General features: G+C 47.7%; 1 protein-coding gene across 1 annotated transcript in view; it reads left to right on the plus strand.

Moving 5' to 3' along the window:
* Window positions 1-23069, plus strand: part of CNNM1 (cyclin and CBS domain divalent metal cation transport mediator 1) — a 35155-nt gene extending 12086 nt beyond the window's left edge. The window contains exons 4-9 of the mRNA XM_038743354.1: window positions 5464-5621; window positions 15000-15034; window positions 15384-15532; window positions 15666-15815; window positions 18693-18809; window positions 22990-23069. Coding sequence (XP_038599282.1) covers window positions 5464-5621; window positions 15000-15034; window positions 15384-15532; window positions 15666-15815; window positions 18693-18809; window positions 22990-23069 — 689 coding nt within the window. The remainder of the gene's footprint in view (window positions 1-5463; window positions 5622-14999; window positions 15035-15383; window positions 15533-15665; window positions 15816-18692; window positions 18810-22989) is intronic.
* Window positions 23070-23444: the final 375 nt, after the last annotated feature.

Consider the following 23444-nt stretch of genomic DNA (forward strand, 5'->3'; position numbering starts at 1 on the left):
CAGCAGGCAAATAGAAGTGAAATCTCCTGCCTCCCGGTTCTGTGCTCTTTCCACTAAGCCACACTGTAGGCTGACTGCCCCCTCCCCGTGCCAGGCCAGGCCATGCCCAAGGCCCTCACGAACTGGGCCAGATTTGAACTCTGACTCTTCTCACTCAGATACTGTTCTGACCCCTTGGTTTGGGTCAGGCAAAGAGCTATAAATCTCCCCACTCTTCATCTCTCCCATAATGCCAAACAATTTCCTAGCTTGAAATGGCTTAAAAAATCATAACTGTGGTATTTGTTAAGCTCTCACTATTTTCCCAACACTCTTTTTAAGCACTGAGGTAGAGAATGAGAGTGATAGTAGTCAGTCAGGAGGTATTTAAGGATCTCACTTGGGGCTGAGGACTGTACTGGATGCCATGACAGCAAAAGAGACACAGATGGCCACCGTTCTCCTTTCAGGCTCATCTGACTCTAGCTGGGCTGGCTCAAGTGGAGAAGACAACTAACAGCCATAGGGGGCCACTGTGACCTTTGCCATTCCATCTTTTGGACTTGGGATGGACCCATATTTTGAACTTGGGAAGCTGAAGGGATGATCAGGAAGCAGTTTTCTCTTGTTTTTCAGAATAACTAAACCCGGAAACCTTGCAGGAGACCCCATACAGGGCCGAGGGTATGGAGTGTGGGAAGAGGGTGGAGAGGGGACTGCTCCATCACCCTTCCTCCCCACTGGCTAAGCCACCCTGGGCAGAGGTTGAGACCTGGTGTCCTGGAGTCAAGTACGGATCATGTTTGAAAGGAAGAAGTCAAAAACCATAACTTGGGAAAAGAGTGGTGAAGGGAAGGGAGCCAAAGTTCCCCTTTGCCAGCCGCCACCGGGGAACACCTGCCAAAATGGAGTAGCTAATGCTGCTGCCAATTAGATTATTTTCAAGGCTACCTTAACCACACATGTAGTGAATGGTGCTTTCTCCCCATAGACTTTTCATTGACTGCTTCATTGAGAAGCAGCATGGTCTAGTGGAAAGAGCACAGGCCTGGAAATCAGAAGGACCTGGGTGCTAATCCCAGCTCTGCCACTTGTCTGCTGAGTGACATGGGGCAAGTCACTTAGCTTCTCTGTGCCGCAGTTATCTCATCTGTAAAATGGGGACTGCGAGCCCCCTGTGGGACATGGACTGTGTCCAACCTGATTACCTTGTATCAGTGCTCACCCAGTGCTTAGAACAGTACCTGGCACATAGTAAGAGCTCAATAAATACCATAAAAAAAATTGACAAGCCCATCATTGACAACCATGGAGCATGGAAAATGCCACTGTCCAAAGCATTTTCAGCATAAGCAACCCTGTCACAGCAGACCAATAATCCAGACAGCCCATAATCCAACTCCAACAGTGGCAAAACAGTATACTTGGAGGAACAATATAATGATTTCCCTCCCTGATAATGATGGTAAACATTTAGTAGGTGCCCTAGGATAGATACAAAATAGATTGGACACAGTCTTTGTTTGTCCCAGGGCTCCCAGTCTAAGAAGGAGGGAGAATGGGTAATTTAGCCACGTTTTATGGGTGGGGAAACTGAGGCATAGAGAAGTTCAGTGACTTGTCCAAGGTAGCCCAACAGAAAGAGCCCGGGCTGGGGAGTCAGAGGTCATGGGTTCTAATCCTGACTCCACCACCTGTCAGTTGTGTGACCTTGGGCAAGTCACTTAACTTCTCTGAGCCTCAGTTACCTCATCTGTAAAATGGGAATTAAGACTGTGAGCCCTACAGGGGACAACCTGATTATTTTATATCCCCCCCAGTGCTTAGAACAGTGTTTCACGCATAGTAAGTACTTAACAAATGCCATCATTCATTAATTAATTAAGTAGTGGGTTAGGACTAGGACCCAGGTCTCCTGACTCCCATTCCTGTGCTCTTTCCATTAGGCCATGCTGTCTCCCATTCAGTCCCTCTGCCTTAATATCCAAATTTCATGCTTAATGATGTACCATCTATCTTCCTCCTGCCCTATAAGAGCCCTTTATGGACTGCTCATCCATAACTTGATTCAAACTCTTCTTGAACGTAATGAGATTTTTAGGCCACACAACTTCAAAGGCTAAAGGTACTGACTGCACCAAAAAGTGTTTGGTGTTTGAACCCACTTCTTTGAATCCCATTTCTCCTCAACGTTTGGTCATGGGATTTGGGAAATGACAATTCTATGTTTTCCCTTCTGTCCTGGTTGCTTTTCAGTTGCTCCTCTCTGCCCCACCTTCAGCTCTGCCATGCTCTTCGTTAGAAGTGACAATCAGAAGCTCATGCTGCAGAATTCCAGAGTTTGCAAGGAGCTAAACTGGGTCTTTGGTCCCTGGGCTCTTCTCAAATATGTCCAGTATTTTGTTGGCCTCTTTGGTGGATCGCTCACACTGAATGGATGAGATGAGGGAGCTGTCCACCATGATTTGAGATCTCTTTCTTGAGCCGGGATGGATGTTGCCTTCATAAGAGTGGGGATTAGATTTCCCAGCTGCACTTTCTTGTACTTGGTGCCCCGAAGCTCATCTGGCCCCTTCGATCCTATTCACCTCTATTGGAGCTTCTTGCCTGGTTTTTCTCCATTGGCATTGGCAAATGTGAAGGTATCATGGCAGGGGTCCTCATCTACGTTGTTATGAATCCAGTCTTGGTACTATTCTTCTGAGGGATCCTCACTCCTTGCTCTTCTCCTTCCCAAAAAATGTGCATTTCTTCCCAATCCTTCATTCCCCATTTCTACATGGTTTTCTTGCACACTGTTACTATCCAGTTTTCTGTTCAGGACTGAACACCATTCTTGTGTTTACTTCATTTTTTGAGGGAGGGTTGTTTTGTTTTAAGGGTATTGGATTGGAACCTTAGAGCTTTTGAAAGCTCTCAATCAATTTTGTCCCCCGGTACCCCCCTCCAAAGCTCCCACCCTCTGGCCCCTTGAATGACTCCAGTGGACTATTGAGGGATGATTTCCCCCTAGAGCAGCATGTTTTCTTTCTTCCCCCCAGAAGACTGTGTATTTCTCAAGCTTTGCTGATCCTTACTTCATTATAGATTCCACCTTTTCATCAGTACTTCAACCCTTGGGAGTTTTGTAAACTTAGAGTGACTGAGGTTATTATTATTATTAGTTGTAAGAATAATACTAACGATTGTGGTACTTCAGCAATTACTATGTGCCAAGCACTGTACTAAGTGCTGGGGTAGATACAAGATAATCAGGTTCCACATTGGGCACACATTTTAAGTAGAAGGGAATTGAATCCCCATTTCATAGATGAGGGAACTGAGGCACAGAGAAGTTGTGACTTGCCCAAGGACTCACAGCAGGTTAAGTGGCAGATACTGGTTTAGAACCCAAGTCCTCTGACTACTAGGCTTATGTTCTTTCCACTAGGCCACACTGCTTCTCCTCATTCCATTTGGTTGGTGGGGAAACCTAAGACCCCGGCAGGGAGGCAACCAGCTGTGGTCATGGAACTCCAGAGCCTTGGCTCCCAATTGGTTAGACTGGCTTGTTTCCTTGGGCCCCAAAGAGAGCATCTGGGGCCTCCTCCCCTAGTCACGGAGCTGGTGGCTGATCCCCTGTAAGAAAGAGGCAACTGCTCACTGACTCTGCTTTCTGGAAAGCACTTCGACTGCCTTTCCTGGGGTCCCTGAGAGATCGTGGCAGCTTCAAGTCCCTGCTTCACAGGCAGAGCCCTGAGACTTTTCTCAAGATAAGGAACTTGCCAGCCTCAAATTCCCAAGCCCAGTCTAGGTCCCCAAAGCCATCCATCCTCCTCTTTCAGACTGGCATCCAACTCTTGCCAGCTCTGCCTTTCCATGTGTAAAAAAGATCGCAGGGAGATTAGGGATGCAGGAGAAAGTTGGGGGAGGGGGTGGACTTGGTTTAATCTTGCTTTGGTTATGCAGACCTTCCAGGTTGTGATGTGAATGCTAGAGAGTGCCAGAGCAACGTTGCTTGAATCATATCAACAGATACATTCCCCTTTGGGCTTAGATAAAGCTCCGGACTCTTCAGCCGTGAATAATTCTGTGGCATTTAGAAAGTTACAAGCCAGAGAAAGTGAGGGTCTGAGAGCTGCAGTTGGGGTAAAGGCGGTATTGCAGGAAGAGTGAATGCGGTGAGTGAGTTAATGCTGCTCAGAGAACCTAAATTCTGCATTTGTCTTCCTGGAGTTAGTTTTATGGGTGAATTCATTGCAGTGAAGAAGGCCAAGGTCACCCCACCAGCAATGAGCAAGAAGATATTTCCTCCCACGATTTGGTGCCCGTCCTGAACCAGTTTCTAGCCCCTTACCTTGTTTTTCTATTCTATTCTTGCCTAGCCTGGGGAGGATGGGTTGGTCTCCCTGTGTACTCTCTCCCCAACCCCAATTAGACAAGGGGCCAGCTTCAGATATTGCACTGCCCTGAAGTGGAAAAAAAATAGCCACACCTTCCCATTCAACATGATACCATTATGTTATGCTGTATGTGTTACATCGAGCCCACAGAAGAGCATAATGTCTTATGGGAGCCCTCCCGATTCTCCAGGGCAGCCATGATATATTCTCCCCATTGCCCTGCCTTAACTTGATCCAGAGTCATGGCTTTCTCCTCCCAGGCCCCTGTTGGCACAGGAGCCCCTTCCAACTTGGAGAGAGGGAAGCTAGGAACTTCCAGATTCTCAGCCCCTGCAGCTGCCCTGCCTGACACTGACTTACCATCTGGGGTCAGCCCTGCTTTCAGAGGAGCCTAAAAAGGAGATTGGGCTGAGGGCTGGCAGGAGTGTTGATGGCAAAGCTAAGAGGAATAGAGCTCTTGGAAGGCAGGGAAGCATTTTGTTTATTTTTTAATGGTACGCTTTAAGCGCTTAATATGTGCCAAGCACTTTCTAAGCACTTTGATAGATATAAGATATAATCAGGTCGGACACAGTCAGTGTCCCATATGGGACTCGTGGTCTAAGTACGTGGGAGTAGGGAGTAAAATTTCAATTTTACAGAAGAGGTGACTGAGGCAAAGAGAAATCAAGTCCTTGCCCAACGTCACAAAGCAGACAAGTGGCAGAGCTGAGATTAGAATCCAGGTCCTCTGACCCCCAAGGTCCGGGCAGTTTTCCACTAGGCCGCACTGCTTCCTGTTGGCTTTTGTGGTGCCTCTCTGTGCGAAGGGCATTGATGCCAGCTGAGGGGGGAGTTAAGAGCAAGAATCACTGCACGGCTCTTCCTGCCACTGCAGGGTGCGAGACAGTGCAAGGTGCTTGTTAACTCAGCCCTCAATTACCACTGCTTCAAAGTCCAGAGGGCAAAGAGTAAACAACATGCCTCTCTCTTTCTCCCTCTGTCTCTTTTTCTCTCTCCCCTCTCTTTCTCTGTCCCCTCTCTTTCCTTTTCCATCCCCAACCTGCTCTGTCTTCTCCCTCTTTCCTATTCCCCCTTCTCCTTCCTTTTCCAACATTTGCAGTAAACCGATCCCCTTCTCGCTGCAGTGGGTTGAATTGCTCAGAGTCTCCAAACCGAGAGCGCAGTGACCATGGGGGGAGCACCACTCAGCTGTACACCAACAACCTCAACACGCCTGACTACTCAGTCCACATCCTCAGTGATGTTCAGTTTGTGAAGGTAACCGCCAAGAGGACTCCCTGCTCCTCTTCCCTCCACCTCCCCTCACCCCCTCCTCCCCAGCCCCTACCCACTCAGGGAACAGAGATGCAGGATGGACCCCAGAGGAAAATTGGCAGGAAGAGATGAGAGAGACCACTTAGACCACTACCCAATGCTGTACTCTCCCAAGCACTCAGTAAGCACAACCACAGCCCCCAGTTCCCAGGCCAATGCTCTAGGACTGGCTTACATTCCCTCTCTCTCTTGATCACAGAGCAGAGAAAGTCCCAGATCTTGCTCTTTTTGGGACTCTCAGCTGAGAGACCTTCTCTGGGAGTCCCAAAGACAGGCACATGTGTTCAGGGAGAAATAATCATTATCCTAATTATTATGGTACTTGTTAAGTTCTTACTCTGTACCAAGCACTTTTCTAAGCACTGAGGTAGATACAAGTTAATCAGGTTGGACAAAGTCTCTTCCCCACATGGGACTCACACTCAATCCCCATTTTACAGATGAGGTAACTGAGGCCCAGAGAAGTGAATTGACTTGCCCAAGTTCACTCAGCAGATATGTGGCAGAGCCGAAATTGGAACCCAGGTCCTTCTGATTGCCAGACCCATGCTCTGTCCTCTAAGCCATGCTGCTTAGAGACCGAGACAGAAGCAGAAGAATCCAGGATCCTCAAGGGAACTAATTTTCGCCTCTTTCCCCATTACTTTCCCTTCTGCAATCTCACCACCTGTGCTTCTGCCATCCCTGTGAGTCTGAGATAACATAGGGCTTTTGGCTGTTGATAATTTCTACGGGATTATTATTATCATAATTTTATTTATTAAGTGGTGGAGTCGATGCATGAAAATCAGATCAAACCCCTATACAAGCATGCTCAGTCTTAAGAGGGAGGGAGACCAGGTATCTTATCCCCTTCTCATAGATGGAGAAACTGAGGCCCATTGGGCTTAAGTGACACACTCAGGGTCACACAGCAGACCAGAGGCAGAGCAAAAATTAGGACTGAAGTCTCCTCACTCCCAGCTCCATGCCCTTCCCACCAGGCCGTAAGAGCAGGAATTCACTCGGGGCCAAGGCACATTTTTTTAAAATGGTGTTTGTTAAGCACTTACTCTGTGCTAGGCACTGTACTGAGCACTGGGGTAGAGACAAGTTAATCAGGTTGGACACAGTCCATGTCCCAAATGGGGTTCATGGTCTTAATCCCCATTTTACAGAGGAAACTGAGGCCCAGAGAAGTGAAGTGACTTGCCCACAGTCACACAACAGACAAGTGGCAGAGCTGACATTAGAACCCATGTCCTTCTGACTTGAGGCATATGCCCTATCCACTACACCATGCGCCTTGGCCACCTTCTATGTCATTTGGTCACTTCTTGCCCTGAAGGACTCAATGTCCCAAGCACTTATGTCCACTAAGTCCACTTTGGTCCCTGTGTCAGAGAACGTTTAGAGAAGCAGCGTGGCTCAGTGGAAAGAGCCCAGGTTTGGGAGTCAGAGGTCGTGGGTTCTAATCCCAGCTCCACCACTTGTCTGCTGTGTGACTTTGTGCAAGTCACTTCACTTCTCTGTGCCTCAGTTAGCTCATCTGTAAAATGGGAATGAAGACTGTGAGCCCCACGGGAGACAACTTGATGACCTTGTGTCTACCCCAGTGCTTAGAACAGTGCTTGGCACATAGTGCTTAACAAATACCATCATTATTATTATTATCATTACTAACCCTGTTATATTGTACTCTCCCAAACACTTAGTACAGCGCTCAAGCTGGGCGCAGGATGGGAGCAATGATGAAGGGATCTGCCTGGGCCCTACAGTGGTGGAACTAGAGAGCACACCAAGGACAATGTAAAGCAATTGTTGGATCTGAATGCAGCTAGGGTCACCTTTGCTGAAGAGATAGAGAAGGCAGTCGAAATGGTTAAGAGTACATTGGTGACGAGAGGAGCTGCATGGTATGTTTGCATCATGGAGAGCTACCATTTGGCTGTTGAATCTGGAAAGGAAGAGGTAGAGGCTTTCTTTGACTGAGTGCTCAGCTTGAGAGACCCAAAGAGGCCTCACAGCATTATTCCCTGTTGGGCAAAAACTACTATTGTGTTTTCTTAGCGTTACCTGGTAGCAGTTCATTCATTCAATCATATTTATTGAGTGCTTACTTTGTGCAGAGCACTGTACTAAGCACTTGGGAAGTACATGTTGGCAACATATAGAGACAGTCCCTACCCAACAATGGATATCCTTGGAGAAATGTGCTGAAAGGATGAATGTTTCATAGTGACTCATAACTTTACCCACTAAGGCAGAACTAAAATAAATGACATGCTATTTTCTGTCACATGGCAGCAGGCAGCTTTTAAAACTCAGCTATAGTGAAAAGAATGAAAAATCCTATTCTGTGATCTGGTTACCTAAATTGCATTTATCTTAATAGTCCAAGAAAGAATGTCATTCGTTGTTTTGGAGCATGAAATGTCGGGTCAGTTCATTTTTATCCTGGTCCTAAATGCAAAAGCAGGCTTATATAATCACTCTGTGGTCCTGGTACTATTTAGCCATGGAGCAGATAAATGCATACTAGACAAAGGAAAGTCATGCAGCTTTTTTACATGTGGACATTTGTTACTGAAATATTATCTGTCTGCTTTTAAGCTCAACTAGCCAATCAACCCAAAATGTCTTTGGTTCTCCTCCTCCTTCCCTTATGTCTTCTGCCAACTAAATGCTCTGAAAAGGGACTTGTACCTATCCCAGTGCTTAGTACAGTTCCTGGCACATAGTGAGCACTTAAGAAATACCAGTAAAAAAAAAAGAAAGAAGAGATGGAGGCAGGGTGCCAGTGTTGCCAGTGGATGTGGTGAGGCTAAAGACTGTGATCCTGGTTTCAACAGGCAGTCCTGCAAAACGCGTTTTATGAAAGCCAGTTACAAAATCCCCTTACTACTCCGAACCCTGTAAGAGTCAGGGACTGTGTCTAATTCCACCTTTATATTCCTTCTCAGCTTTTATTATAGTGCTCCGCACAGCAATAATATTTATGGAATGCCCACTGGGTGTGATGCATTGTATTCAGTGCTTGTAAAGCACAAAACAAAAGAATGGCGGGTACCCCCAGCTCACAAGGAGCTTACACTCTAAATCCAGACATAAAAATATTTAACTCTGGAGAAGTAGGTCCCCCTTTCAGTCCCCCACGCCCCAAGGCAAGAACACTGTCTGTACCCTGCTCAGGTAAATTGGGATTAAAGTGGGGAATCCAGCTCCTGGGAACAGTGAGGCTGGGGGTTAAAAGCACAAGTGAACCTCTATTTTCCTTATCTTCCCTTTGCCTGCAGTTAAAGAATCAGGGCCATTCTCCCATAGAGTCAGGTCCCTTCCTTTGCTCTGACCTGGAGTCCCCTATTTCCTGGTCACCAGGGGACCTCCCAGGCCAAGAGGTAAATATGCCCCCTCCTTGTCTTGGCCCTGGGAAACCCTGTCATTGCTATCACAGGGTGGTACAAAGGGTCTCTACCCCCTCCTGGCTGGGTAGGGGAGTTCCATGGCTTAGTGGAAAGAACACGGGCTTTGGAGTCAGAGGTCATGGGTTCAAATCCTAGCTCCGCCAATTGTCAGCTGTGTGACTTTGGGCAAGTCACTTCACTTCTCTGTGCCTCAGTTACCTCTTCTATAAAATGGGGATTAAGATTGTGAGCCCCACGTGGGACAACCTGATCACCTCGTATCCCCCCCCAGTGCTTAGAACAGTGCTTTGCACATAGTAAGCGCTTAACAAATGCCATCATTATTATTATTATTATTCCTCCTCTAGATTGAAAGCCGCTTGTAAGCAGGGATAGTGTCTACCAGCTCCGTTATGTCATCATCAAGCATTATTGAATGCTTACTACATGCAAAGCTCTGCACTAAGCACTTGGGAGAGTATAACAGAGTTGTCAGACATATTCCCTGCCAAAAGTCTAGAGCACTGGATTGTACTCTCCCAAGTGCTTAGTACAGTGTTCTGCACACCTTAAGGGCTCAATAAATACAATTAATTGATTTGATTGACTATTCTGGCCAAGTCATAGCCATCTCCTTAGGCCAGATAAGATGTTTTGGAGTATTAAATAGGGTATAGCGCTACACAGGTTCCAGCCTGGACCAAGGATCCTGTAAGTACCAAGGTGGAAGGGTTAGGTCAGGCCATCACAGAGGCCAACCCTAGGGGGTTCAAGATGAGTCCTGCTGCCTCCACCTTACCGGTGATTAGGCAGCACGGAGATGGAGAGGGAGGGCAGGCACTTAGGGACATTTGCCTGTTCTTTATATTTGGCTTTATCTCCTCACCTATCAGGGGTGGGGGAGAGAGACAGGCTGAAGAGAAACGAGACATTCCACATTTCCTTTCCCTGAGAGCCAGGACTGCTTCTACTGGAACTGTCCATTCAAAAAGTCACCCAGTGACCCTTTAAAGGGGTCATGACCTCTTTAACTTTGTCAGCCTCATGCCAAGGCCTCTTTAAAAAAAATTGGGGATCCAAGAAGGATCAGATCCTTACATTTATCATGTCCCTGGTGCTTGGACTAGATGTGACAACTCCCTGATATCATCATCATCATCAATCGTATTTATTGAACGCTTACTGTGTGCAGAGCACTGTACTAAGCGCTTGGGAAGTACAAATTGGCAACATATAGAGACAGTCCCTACCCAACAGTGGGCTCACAGTCTAAAAGAGGGAGACAGAGAACAAAACCAAACATACTAACAAAATAAATAGAATAGATATGTACAAGTAAAATAAATAAATAAATAAATAGAGTAATAAATATGTACAAACATATATACATATATACAGGTGCTGTGGGGAAGGGAAGGAGGTAAGATGGGGGATGGAGAGGGGGACGAGGGGGAGAGGAAGGAAGGGGCTCAGTCTGGGAAGGCCTCCTGGAGGAGGTGAGCCCTCAGTAGGGCCTTGAAGGGAGGAAGAGAGCTAGCTTGGTGGATGGGCAGAGGGAGGGCATTCCAGGCCCTGCAGGGCTCTGCCCCCAGAGGACCAGAACTGCTCAGGCAGGAGTGTGGTACAGGTGAGAGGCAGAAAGGAGCAAAGCCCAGGGCCAGGATGTCGATGACCTGGGGCTTTGGCAAGAAAAGGAGCCCTGCCTAGGATGGGTTGACCAAGGGACCTTGGAATCATAGAGAATTTCAGTTCAGAAGGAGAGCTAGCAGAATGTTTCCTACTTTGGTCCAGAGCCCCATTTGAAGAACCTGCTAATTGGCCCCTGCTACCCCTGAGCCACCATCAAAGGGACCCAAGCATGTGCCAATTGGCCTGCTGTTTTCTGAAGTTCTTGAGGGAAGCCATGGCAGTGAGGGCTCTGGGCCTATGTAATTCCAGCCCCATCCCTAGCCCAGTCCCTCTGGGAGAGCCCACAGGATGTCACCCGTCCCTTCAGGCCCCACATTTAGAAGCTCTGCCCAGGGCTCTGGCATCATGGGAGTTTGCCTGACCTACCAGGGGCAGCAGGAAGTCCAGTCCTAGCCAGTATCCCCAGTGGCTACTCTTCAGCCAGGCAGGAGTGATGGACACAGCTTATGAGATTCTCATATATGGTGGAGCATTTGGAGGGGTAATAGGATCTGGTGTTGCAGTGAATACCTGCCATAGACAATCCCTCAATGAATCATACGGAGCACCTTCTCTGTGCAGAGCACTGTACTATAAGTGTGGGAGAGTACAACAAAGTCAATAGACACAATCCCTGCCCTTAAGGAGTTTCCAACCCAACAGGGGACAAAAAAACAATAGTCATAAAGTAGCACTAGACTAATGAAGAAATGTAAGGCCTGTTGAGGGACTAGTTCATTCTGCGGACATCATGCCTGCCGTTGTTGTTGAACCATTATGTATTAGCTACTGCAGGAAGCAGAATTGCAGTCATAACAGACTGCAGTGTTATGCCTGAAGTAGGAAATTCAGAACTAACTAATGTGTTAGCCCTCTAGAGAGCAAGGGTCACAGGGGGAGTCATTGCTTTCTGTTCGCAGAATAGAAATTGTGACTTTTACTTTTCCCCTGCAGACTGGACATTAAGATCAGGACCAGCCAGTCTTTCTTCTTTTCATTCAGGATGGTTCTTGGAAGAATCCCCAGGGGCCCCAAACTGCCAGGCATTCTCATAGTTGGTGGCTGCCAGAGTGGCTATCTGGCAAAGGCCCATAGTGCTTGAGGCTGCTAGCCCCTGGGTCCAGGCACCTTGCTAATCCAAGACCTCTCTGAGGGCTCCTTCCCAAACAACCCTGGTAGTGAGGGTTTGGACCAGAACAGACCCAGGCACCTGAGAGACCCTTCTCCAGACTGGGCAAGCCCCAGATATTCCCAGGAAAAGGGATGTGTTCCCAAATGCCATTGGAACAGTCTTCATCCCGAGCCTCATCCCTATTGAAGCTCTAAACAGCTCCACGACCAACCACCCACCTGTTCGTTTGTAACACCTTGCCTTGGAGCAGGCCTGGGCTCAAATCAGACTCCCAACATTTTTTCTCTGGTGAGGCAGGGGGCCTGAGCAGTGCTATCAGCCATTTGTGCTAGGCTACTGGCATCCCTGGCTTTTTAAATAAATTTTATCACTTTAAAGTGGTGTCCATTCCAATCAATCAGTGGTTTTTTAGAGCACTATACTAAGCACTTGGGAGAGAACAGTACAATAGAGTTGGTAAACACAATTGCAGCCCACATAATAATAATAATGATGACATTTATTAAGCACTTACTACGTGCAAAGCACTGATCTAAACGCTGGGGAGGTTACAAGGTGATCAGGTTGTCCCACGGGGGCTCACAGTCTTAATCCCCATTTTACAGATGAGGTAACTGAGGCACAGAGAAGTTAAGTGACTTGCCCAAAGTCACACAGCTGACAACTGGCGGAGCCAGGATTTGAACCCATGACCTCTGACTCCAAAGCCCGGAGTCTTTCCACTAAGCCACGCTGATTCTCATGCGTCACATGGAGTTTACAGTCTAGAGGAGCACAGCTGTTGTATAATCTCAGGGCAGCCCCTGATGTTGGCTTCCTGACAACACCAAAGTTGGAACTGTACCACCTGTTGAACTTTGAACTTCCAGGAATTTCCACAGAAAACTGCAGGGTTCCCGTTGGCTCCAATCCAAGCCCAAAATACATTGCAAAGAAGATGAAAAAAAAAAGTTTGTTAATGGTAAACCAGGAGTTAAATGGCAAGGAAAGCTAAGAGAAGGGAGTGAAAAACTCAGTCCTCTCCTGACTGCTGGGGTGAGGTGTAGGTGCAAGGAATTAGAGAATTCCACATTTCAGTGTGGCAGCAAGATCTTAACCTGAGAGAGATTAGGAGGCAGTTTACAGTGGAGGAGGAGGAGAAATCTTGGTGTCAGGAGTGGAGAGGACAGCTTGGAGACTATCTCCCTTTCCTCCAACCTGTTCAGGCTAATCAGACGAACCACCAGCCCACCTCAGCCATCCCTAGGCTTTGGTTCAGGCTATAAACAATCCCCGAGAGATTACTCTAATTGAGCCATCCTCGTTTCTAAGGGCTCTGGAGGTTTCCAAGGGTCTTAGGATACCATGTGAGTGCCACATAACTGTGTGTAAAAGATCTTGGTGTTCTAAGGTAGCCCAAGGTAGAGTAGAGCAGAGTGCTATCCAGGTTTTCTGTATTTTATATACTTTGTCAAAAGGAAGAAATGATCAGGACAGCAAATGGGTGCATCTTGTCCCTAATTTTCAGAGATAATGACGTTGCTGGATTTCCACATTGCCTTTTTTCTATTCTGATGTCTTTGGGGATCAGTGAAATCTACACCCTGTGATCAAAGTCACCCTCCATCCAGCATGCCCTGGACAGTTCCACATTCCTCACCTTTCCCATCACCCCTGATTAACACCCAGCAGAAGGCCAGCGGGTCTGAAAGGAGCCCCAGTTCTGGAAAGGTGGAGGTAAGAATAGGGATTTTAGGAACTTAGCTTGAAGTTAGGACTCAGCAGCAGGAAGAGGTAATTTCACATTGAAGAGCAGTGAAGCCTCCCTGTCCAGATGGCCAGCATTCCCAGCTCTTCCTACTTCTGAAAAGATTGGCCTTTGGGGTGGCCGCTGCGGCTAAATCCAGGGGCCAGGAAGCTGCTGTGCTTGACTGTTACCACTGGACACTTCCTTTTCCTCCTGTTGCCTTTGCTTCTGCTCATGCTGAGTTTGAAGGCTTGAGTGAGACAGTCCAGATGTGTGTGTGGGAGAGAGAGAGAGTCAATGTAGGGGTTGGCGGGGGTGGGGGTGAGGTTCTGCATATGTGTGTGGGGGTTTGTGTGTAAATTTGCATGTAATTGTGTAGGAGAGTAAGTTTGGGAGTTTACCTGTGGAAGTCTTTGTGTGTATGAGTTTGTATATAATGCCTGTGTTGATGTGAGTTTGTGTGTGAGTGAATCTGTCTCCCTTTACTGTTTCCCCACCAGCCGCAGACCCCCTGGGGTCTTTCAGTTCAAAGACCCCAGGCCCTCTCTCCCCTTGAGGGCTGAGAAACTTGGCCACTTCAGGAATACGTAGGGTGAGCTCATATTTTGACAAATTTCACAAAATACTTGTGCCCTTGCCAGTCAGAACCACACCACCTAATTTAATCCCACACCCAAATCCTGAGCTAAACCCCCTCTGCTTGCCTCTCAAAAAGCCACAGGCGACCTTGGAAACTGATGTCGCCCTGTGTGACTTGGCCAACCTGTGTTTTGCTGGCATTTATTTTGCTGCTGTGCCAGGGAAGGAGCAGAAGTTTGCAGGGGTGGTAGAGGTAATGGAAATAATTCTGCCCCCAGACTTCCTTCCACCGTCCCTTCACTTCCCCTCACCCCAGATACCCAGTGCCTTTCCCCAGAGTCAAAATGGATCTCTTGGCACCTTGTTCTAGCCACAAGGAGTCAGCTCATCTTTGGAGTGGATGGGAGAGCTGGACGTGGTGCTGCACCCATCTTTGCCCATGTGAGCTGCTTTCTGGCCCTCCTGAACCTTAGAATTCTTGGCATGGGCTCCTAGGAAAGTGCTTTCATCTGGGAAAGTGGCTCAGCTCAGAGCACTGGCCTCATCCTGAGCAAACCCAGGACCCAAGTGCAAACCGGTCCTCCGTGCTTGGGCTCCTACAAGAGGCGGGAGAGAGTGTGCCATTTATGGCTTTGATGGTGCTTCCCTAAACATCCTTCCCAAGTGCTTAGTACAGTGCTCTGCACACAGTAAGTGCTCAATAAATGTGATTGAATGAATGAATGAATAACCCCTGCATTGGGCCCAGTTTGTGGTGTGCAGGTGCAGTCGCCACAGCCCCAGGCTCTCTTTGCCCACCTGAGCCGCCTTGGCCTCTGTCTGCTTCTTCCCAGATCACCCGGCAGCAGTACCAGAATGCCCTGACCACTTGTCAATCAATCAATCAATCAATCGTATTTATTGAGCGCTTACTGTGTGCAGAGCACTGTACTAAGCACTTGGGAAGTACAAGTTGGCAACATATAGAGACAGTCCCTACCCAACAGTGGGCTCACAGTCTAGAAGGGGGAGACAGAGAACAAAACAAAACATTTTATACTGTGAGCCCACTGTTGGGTAGGGACTGTCTCTATATGTTGTCAATTTGTACTTCCCAAGCGCTTAGTACAGTGCTCTGCACACAGTAAGCGCTCAATAAATACGATTGATGATGATGATGATGATATTAACAAAATAATATGTTATTTTAATTATAATTATTATATTATGTTATTATTATGTCACATGGACAACTCGCCCCAGTCCCCCGACACAGAGGCCTTCACCAATGGGGACTTCACCAAGGCCTCGACGGTCCGGGGGGCACCACAGACCCCCAAGGACGAGCCCACCGCCACCCTCCTGAATGATTGGAGCAGCCATCAGTGTGAGTTTGCATGCTGGATCTGGGTGTGAAGAGGGGAACTACTTACACCTCTTCTCCAGCTACTCCAGCTCCCTGGACAACCCCACCCGATTCTCTGACCCAGGTGGGTGGGGGCCTACTCTCTCTCCTGCAGGCAGCCGGTCAGATGGGCCGAGGAGCCCCAGCGATGCGGGCTACCTGAGGATGGAGGAGGTCTCCTTCATCCAAGAGGAGCTGGCTGACAATGAGGAGAATGGGAAATGGCAGTGTTTGCCACCCAAGGCCCCTGCCTCAGATGGGACAGGTCAGGCGCGGCCATCTGGAAGTGGGGTATTCGGGGAGGAGGGATGGTGAGGGCAGAGGGTAACTTTCCTTGCCTTGCCTCTTTATATCCCATATCTTCATGTCTCGGGGCCCCGGCGCACCATCTAGACAGGCCAAGAACAGAGACCCATCCCAGCTCTCATTTCCAAATGTTCACCTGTTTTCTGCTTATAATCTGGAGGTATCTGCAGGCCAGGACTCGAGGTTGGGTCTTAAAGGAGTCCTTTTACAGCCTTTGGCCAGCTCCATGCCCACAGACCTGGCTAACTAAGGAGGCATGATGGGTAGGACCTCCCCAACCTCATTGCCCTCCCTTCCAAGCCAGATCCCTTTCCCCTAAACTTCCTGCCAGCTGGGAGGCTGGGAGAAGATCTTGAGGAGTCTTTCATGAAAAGGCAGTGTTGCCTAGTAGACAGAGCATGGGCCTGGGAGTAGAAGGATATGGGTTCTAATCCTGGCTCTGCCACTCATCCGTTGTGTGACTTTGGGCAAGTTATTTTACTTCTCTGTGCCTCAGTAACCTCATCTGTAACATAGGGATTAACACTGTGAGCGCTATGAGACTTGACTTGCTCCCTTTGCTCTTTCCCGCTCCCAGCCTCATCTACTTACGTACCTATCTGTAATTTTATTTATTTCTATTGATGTCTGTCTCCCCCACCCCGCCCCACCCCCAAAGACTGTAAACTCTCTGTGGGCAGGGAATGTCACAGTTTATTGTTGTGTTGTACTTTGCCAAGTGCCTAGTACAATGAATGAATGAATGTGGGATAGGGACTATGTCCAACCCAATTATCTTGTATCCATCCCAGCACTTAGTACAGTGCTTGGTACATAGTAAGTGCTTAACAAATATCAAAATTATTATTACTTTAATTATTATTATTATTTCCATCTTGAAAGTGAGTGTCCCGGGGCAAGACCAATTGTTCCTCAGGCCCTGTCAAGCAATAGTAGTTGTAGTAGTAGTGATGGTATTTTCTGAGCACCTGTTGAGTGCAAGAAACTGTACTAAGCAATTGGGAAAGTACAACAGAAGCTCAAGACACATTCCCTGACCGCGAAGGGCTTGCATTCTAATGGGAGAGGCAGATATAAATCCTAGTTCACTGCTTGGGACCCTCCAAACCCCTGCACCCTCCATCCCCTATCCTCAGGCCCCTGGCCCCATTTGGCTCAGAAGCCCACCCTCCGTCTTCCAGGATTCCCCCAACCCAAACTCAACTGGGTTGAGGTCTACAGTGTTCAGGCTCCTCAGAGAACCCCTTTCTGTGCAACTAACAAGGGTGTTCCCTCACTGAGGACTCTGAGGCTCTTCTGTCCCTTTGATTATCGCAAGGAGGTTTTGGAACTCAAGGGAGAAAGCCGGAAAAGAATACCAGGGAGCCTGTTACCCTAACTAAAGATTCCAATTGCTCTACTGTAGCACTGTGGCATCATTACAGACTTGAGTGGATAAAGCAGAGACCTGGGATGGCTTAGTGGTCAGATCGTGCCCTGGGGAGTCAGAAGGACCTGGGTTCTAGTCCTGGCTCTACCGTGTATCTGATGTATGACCTTGGGGAAGTCACTTCTATGCCTTAGTTTTCTTATCCGTAAAATGGGGGAGTAAATATCTGCTCTCCCTCCCCCTTAGACTTGTGAGTCCCAAGGGTGGTCTGCTCATATTGTAATAATAATGATGGTAGAGAAGCAGCGTGGTTCAGTGGCAAGAGCCCGGGCTTGAGAGTCAGAGGTCATGCGTTCTGATCCTAGCTCTGCCACTTGTCAGCTGTGTGACCTTGGGCAACTCACTTAACTTCTCTGGGCCTCAGTTACCTCATCTGTAAAATAGGCATTAAGACTGTGAGCCCGGCGTGGGACTACGTGATTAACTTGTGTCTGCCCCAGCGCTTGGCACATAGTAAGCGCTTAACAAATACCATTATTATTATAATTAATATTATTATTTGTTAAGCACTTACTATGTGCCCAGCCCTGTTCTAAGCAGCTCAGTGCTTAGTACAGGTCTTGGCACATATAAAGTGCTTAACAAATTCCACAATTAATGTTATTTCTCTCCCAAGCATATAGTAAACGCTTAACACATGGCACAATTATTAAGCTCTTTGTGGGCAGGGATCATGTCTAGCAACTCTGTCGTATCATACAATGCTTGGCACACAGTAAATACTTGATAAGTACCATTGATTGATTGACAAGCAGAGTTGGTGCTCAGTAAATACTATTGATTGATTAGAGGTCTCTGGATGAGAGGTAGTCACAGGTGTGGCAGCAGAGCTGACTGCTGACCCCACAGGCCTGAAGGATAACTCTAGTAAAGTACTTCACATCTAGCATCTTCTGTGTGCCAGGTGCTATGCGGAAGAGAATAGCCTTCTGCCTACCTAGGATCTCACCAGGAGAAGATGCCCTCTTGACCAGACTTTCATTGCCTTCAGTGGTTTATGACAGGCAGTGAAGGTGATTATTTTTGGCTTATTTTGGTATGATTCCCATCCGACTTGGGAGATCTTTTGCTTCCTGATTACTGCTTAAGACCACTGCCTCATATGCCCTCCTCTTCACCCCTCAGTCACTTAAACCTTTAGCCAAGAATGTTGGCTCTGTCTCATTTCATCAGGCAGTCAGCTTGGTTTTTGCTGGGTGTGCAGCCCTGAAAGACTGTAAGTTCCTTGAACAGGGATCATGTCTACCAACATTATTGTTTTATATTTTCCCAAGTGCTTAAGATTGTGCTGTGCACACAGTAAGTGCTCAATAAATACCATTGATTGATTGATTGATTGAATGAATGAATGAAAAATTGAAATGAACTTTTTCCTCCCACAGGTCTATCCCCCTCACTTGGTGCCAGCTGGCAGATCCTGTAACGTCATCCTGGACGCCGACGCTCCAAACCTGGACCTGATGACCAGTCCCTCCGGGAGTGGTTTCGAGGAAACTCTGGGCAAGAAGCTGCTGAGAACACTGAGTGAGTAGACCCTTCACCCGCTCAGCCCGCTGATGGATGGAAAGGTCAGAAGGAGCTCCCCAGCCTCCTGGGGAACAGAAATCCCCGTTGGTGGTGGAGGAGACCAGAAGGCAGCTGGGGGTTCACCTGGGACCTACCGGTATAAGACTGCCCTGCAGCAGCAGTGGCCTGGGCATGGCCATGTCCAGTGGGTAGCCAGCAGCCACTAGCAATCAATCAATCAATCAATCAATCGTATTTATTGAGCGCTTACTGTGTGCAGAGCACTGTACTAAGTGCTTGGGAAGTACAAGTTGGCTACATATAGACAGTCCCTACCCAACAGTGGGCTCACAGTCTAAAAGGGGGAGACAGAGAACAAAACCAAACATACTAACAAAATAAAATAAATAGAATAGATATGTACAAGTAAAATAAATAAATAAATAGAGTAATAAATATGTACAAACATGTATACATATATACAGGTAGCTAGCAGTCACTATACAAAGAAATGTCAAATAGATGAGAAAGATGAGAAAGGATGTGAAGGTTAGGCACAGAACCAGAGGAACAGATGGTCGCCCCCATCCACCTCCCCCTGGCCCATTGCAGAGACAGAAGTGAAAATGGACAGTTTTCCCCTCCTTCCATCATCCGCAGGCCTGGTACCTAGGGTCTTCAGGAGACACAGTTCACAGGCACCCCTGACCAGCTCCAAGGTCACCCCATCTGCTGAATAACTCCTAGGGAGGTGGAGGCCTGGATGTAGGGGTTTTTAGCTGCGGGTAAAATTCCCAACCTAGCGGTAGTCCCCAACAGCCAGAGATTCAGTAATCATTTGTCCCAGGTGGCTGGCAGAAAGGTTGATTTGCCAGCCACTGACCCTGTAGTGCATAGAGCCCGGTCCTGGGAGTCAGAAGGTCATGGATTCCAATCCCAGCTCTGCTACTTGTCTGTTGGGGGACCTTGGGCAAGTCACTTCACTTGTGTGTGCCTCAAATACCTCATCTGTAAAATGGGGATTGAGACTGTGAGCCCCAGATGGGACCGGGACAATGTCCAACTCGATTTGCTTGTATTCATTCATTCATTCATTCAATCGTATTTATTGAGTGCTTACTGTGTGCAGAACACTGTACTGAGCGCTTAGAAAAGTACAATACAACAATAAACAGTGATATTCCGTGCCCACGGTGAGTTCACAGTCTAGAGTTGGGGAGACAGACATCAAAACAAGTAAATAAAATTACAGATATATACATAATTGCTTTGGGGCTGGGAGTGGGGGGAAGATTAAAAGGATAAATAAACCCCAGCACTTAGTACAGTGCCTGGCACATAGTAAGTGCTTAACAAATGCCATCATTATTATTATTAGGGAGAGAAGTAGCAGAGTGGCCACCTGCCTAAAGGGGCCAGCTGGCAGCAGGCTGGAAGCAGAAGGCAGTTCAGAGACGATCAAATGGGCAGAATAGCCCAAGCAGCAAGATACAGCTGCAAAGAGGGAGAGCATCATACTCTCATCTACCAGCTGCCTATGATATGCACACACTTTGCCCTGTGGGCCCCTTAAGGACCCTAACACCAGTATTTCCCACCCTGTGTCTCTGCTCTTAACAAATGATGAATAGGCCTGGTAAGTCACTATACAGAGGAAAGTCAAATAGATGAGCAAGATGAGAAAGGATGTGAAGGTTAGGCCCAGAACCAGAGGAACAGGTGGTCGCCCCCATCCACCTCCCCCTGGCCCATTGCAGAGACAGAAGTGAAAGTGGACAGTTTTCCCCCTCTTCCATCACCCGCAGGCCTGGTACCTAGGCTCTCCAGGAGACACAGTTCACTGGCACCCCTGACCAGCTCCAAGGTCACCCCATCTGCTGAATAACTCCTAGGGAGGTGGAGGCTGCCGGTAAAATTTCCACCAGAGTTCCCAGGGAAGGGGTTCTGTGCCTCTCAGAAGAGAAGTCACAGCTCCCTGACACTCCGCTTTCAGAGTGGGACCTCTCCCAGCATTCAGAGCTGGCCTGTGAGGGGTTCCTGTAGGGTGAACAGAGGTTTCTGGGGATATTGAAGTCCAGTTTTGGGGTCTTCATGGGGTCCTTCTTCAGAGGTTTCTCTGGGTATTGAAGTCCAGTTTTGGGGTGACTCCATGGGCAGCACAAATACCCACAGCCATTCACACACCCAGACTCCTTGGGGACAGTCTACCCTGGACACCTACAGGATCACACAGGAAACTTTATCATTGGCCTTGGCCCACAGATGAGATCCCTACCACCCTCCTCCCCTGGGTCCCCTCAGATTTAACTTGGTGCCTGCGAGGCTGAGAGAAGCAATAATTCATTCAATCAGTCGTATTTATTGAGTGCTTACTGTGTGTGCAGAGCACTGTACTATGCGTTTGGGAGAGTGCAATCACTTCACTTCTCTGTAGTTACCTCAGCTGTAAAATGGGGACTAAGACTGTGAGGTCCATGTGGGACAGGGACTGTGTCCAACCTGATTAGCTTGTATCTACCTCAGTGCTTAGTACAGTGCCTGGCACATAGTAAGTGCTTAACAAATACCACGGTTATTATTATTACAATGTAACAGAGTTGGTAGACATGTTGCTCTGCCCATAATGAGCTTACAGTCCAGAGGGAGAAACAGTAGAATTCTGGGCTTCTACTATAGAGGAAAGCCGACCCACTTAAGCAGAACCCTGGGCTGGGAGATTGTTGAGCAAGGTGATGATGAATGAGGGCAACCGTTCAGTGACTTGTGTTTGCCTGAATCATCTCAAGGCAAATGAAGGGATTTTTCACCCCCTATATTTTGGATAAATTGGTAGTAGTGGATAGAACAGGAAACTAGGAGTCAAGAGACCTGGGTTGTGGTCCAGTTCTACCACAGACCTGCTGAGTGACCTTGGGTAAGTGCCTTAGTCTCTCTGTGCCTGTTTCCTCATCTGTAAAATGGGGATAAAATGCCTGCACTCTCTACTTTTAGACTGTGAGCCCTGTCCATCACAAGTGATGTTTAATAAACATCACAAATATTACTAGTGCCTCTCCAGTAACTGGTAACTTTATCACTGGGTTATCCCCTTGTAATCCGAGGGCCACGGGTAGTATTGTTTAGTATTCCTGGTGGATGATACAGGTGCCCAGTTCAATCTCTGAGTGAGTCAAGTGTTTGTTTGAATTCATAACATACTAGGGTAGCTCACCCAAGCCCCATACTACTTATGTAAATATTGTTGGACTCTACTATTTCCCCTATCCCTATTCTACTTTAATGCTTATCTCCTCCTGTAGATTACAAGCTCCTTGTAGGCAGGGATTGCATCTACCAACCCTGTTGTATTGTACTTTCCCAAGCACTGCGCACTTGAGTACTCGATAAATACCATTGATTGATTAAGATAATACAGACTTGCCTCCAAAGCAAATGGAAGGATGCTGGCAAGCCCTCTGTTTGGCCAGGTGGGTGGCCCTAGCTTTGATAGGTCTTTTACAGCTCTTGCCTCCTAGCAGGAAATGATTTCATTCATCTTTGCAGTTTGGGCTTCTCCCGGAGCTGTCAGCTAAGTGTGGGGTTCAAATGTAGTCTGAGGGGCAGCTGAATAATAATAATATTAGTAATAATAATAATGATGATGATGGTATTTGTTAAGCACTTACTATATGCCAAGCACTGTTCTAAGCACTGGAATAGATACACGATAATCAGGTTGTCCCACATGGGGCTCACAGTCTTAATCCCCATTTTACAGATGAGGGAACTGAGGCACAGAAAAGTTAAGCCCAAGGTCACACAGCAGACAAATGGCAGAGCCGGGATTAGAGCCCATGACCTCTGACTCCCAAGCCCGGGCTCTTTCCACTAAGCCATGCTGTTGGCTTCCCCAGTACAGCCCCACTTTAGCCAGGAAGGCCACCTACCAACTCCTGGAGGGCAGGGATCATGTCTACTAACTCGATTGTATTTTGCCAAATGCTTAGTGCAGTGCTCTACATAGAGTAAGTGCTCAATAAATATCACTGACTGATTGATTACAAACTGAGCCTACACCATATTTCTCCCATCCAAGTCCCACCTTAAGCCCCTCCCCAAAACATCTAGACCCCAGACCTCCGTAGGAATCACAGAGGGGTGGTTAGGAGAAGGAAGAGGAGTTCACAAGCATGTTACTGAGCAGGTAATGTATTTCCAGGTGGTCGAAAGAGAAAGCGATCATCTGAGGGAGAACAGACGCCTGAGGAAAACTCCAATTTGACACCTCTTATCACCTGACAGGAAGCAGAAGGGAGCAGGGGCCGGAGGTGTGAATGGCCAGGATTCTGATGCTGCTCCTTGGGGGTTTGCCTCTCCATCGCTTTCTCCGTCCCAGAGGCCAGCCCCTGGAATCAGAGACACTTGTTTGCTTTTCCTCTTCATGTTTCCATCCCTACCTGTCAGATCAATAGCCCACCTCTCTCAGCAACAATGTGGCCCAAAACACTGCTGATGAAAGCCACCTCCAAAGGAGACACTCTAGCAGTGATTCAGAAGGAGCTTGCCAAGAGTGACCAGAGACCAGACCAGAGACCAGCCTCTCTCTGCCTGTTCCGTGTCCTTGGGTCCAGCAGGAGACAGTAGATGAGCAAGAGCGTAGGCATTGGAGTCTCC

The sequence above is a fragment of the Tachyglossus aculeatus genome, chromosome 3 (genome assembly GCF_015852505.1).
Source record: "Tachyglossus aculeatus isolate mTacAcu1 chromosome 3, mTacAcu1.pri, whole genome shotgun sequence".
NCBI classification, from domain to species: domain Eukaryota; kingdom Metazoa; phylum Chordata; class Mammalia; order Monotremata; family Tachyglossidae; genus Tachyglossus; species Tachyglossus aculeatus.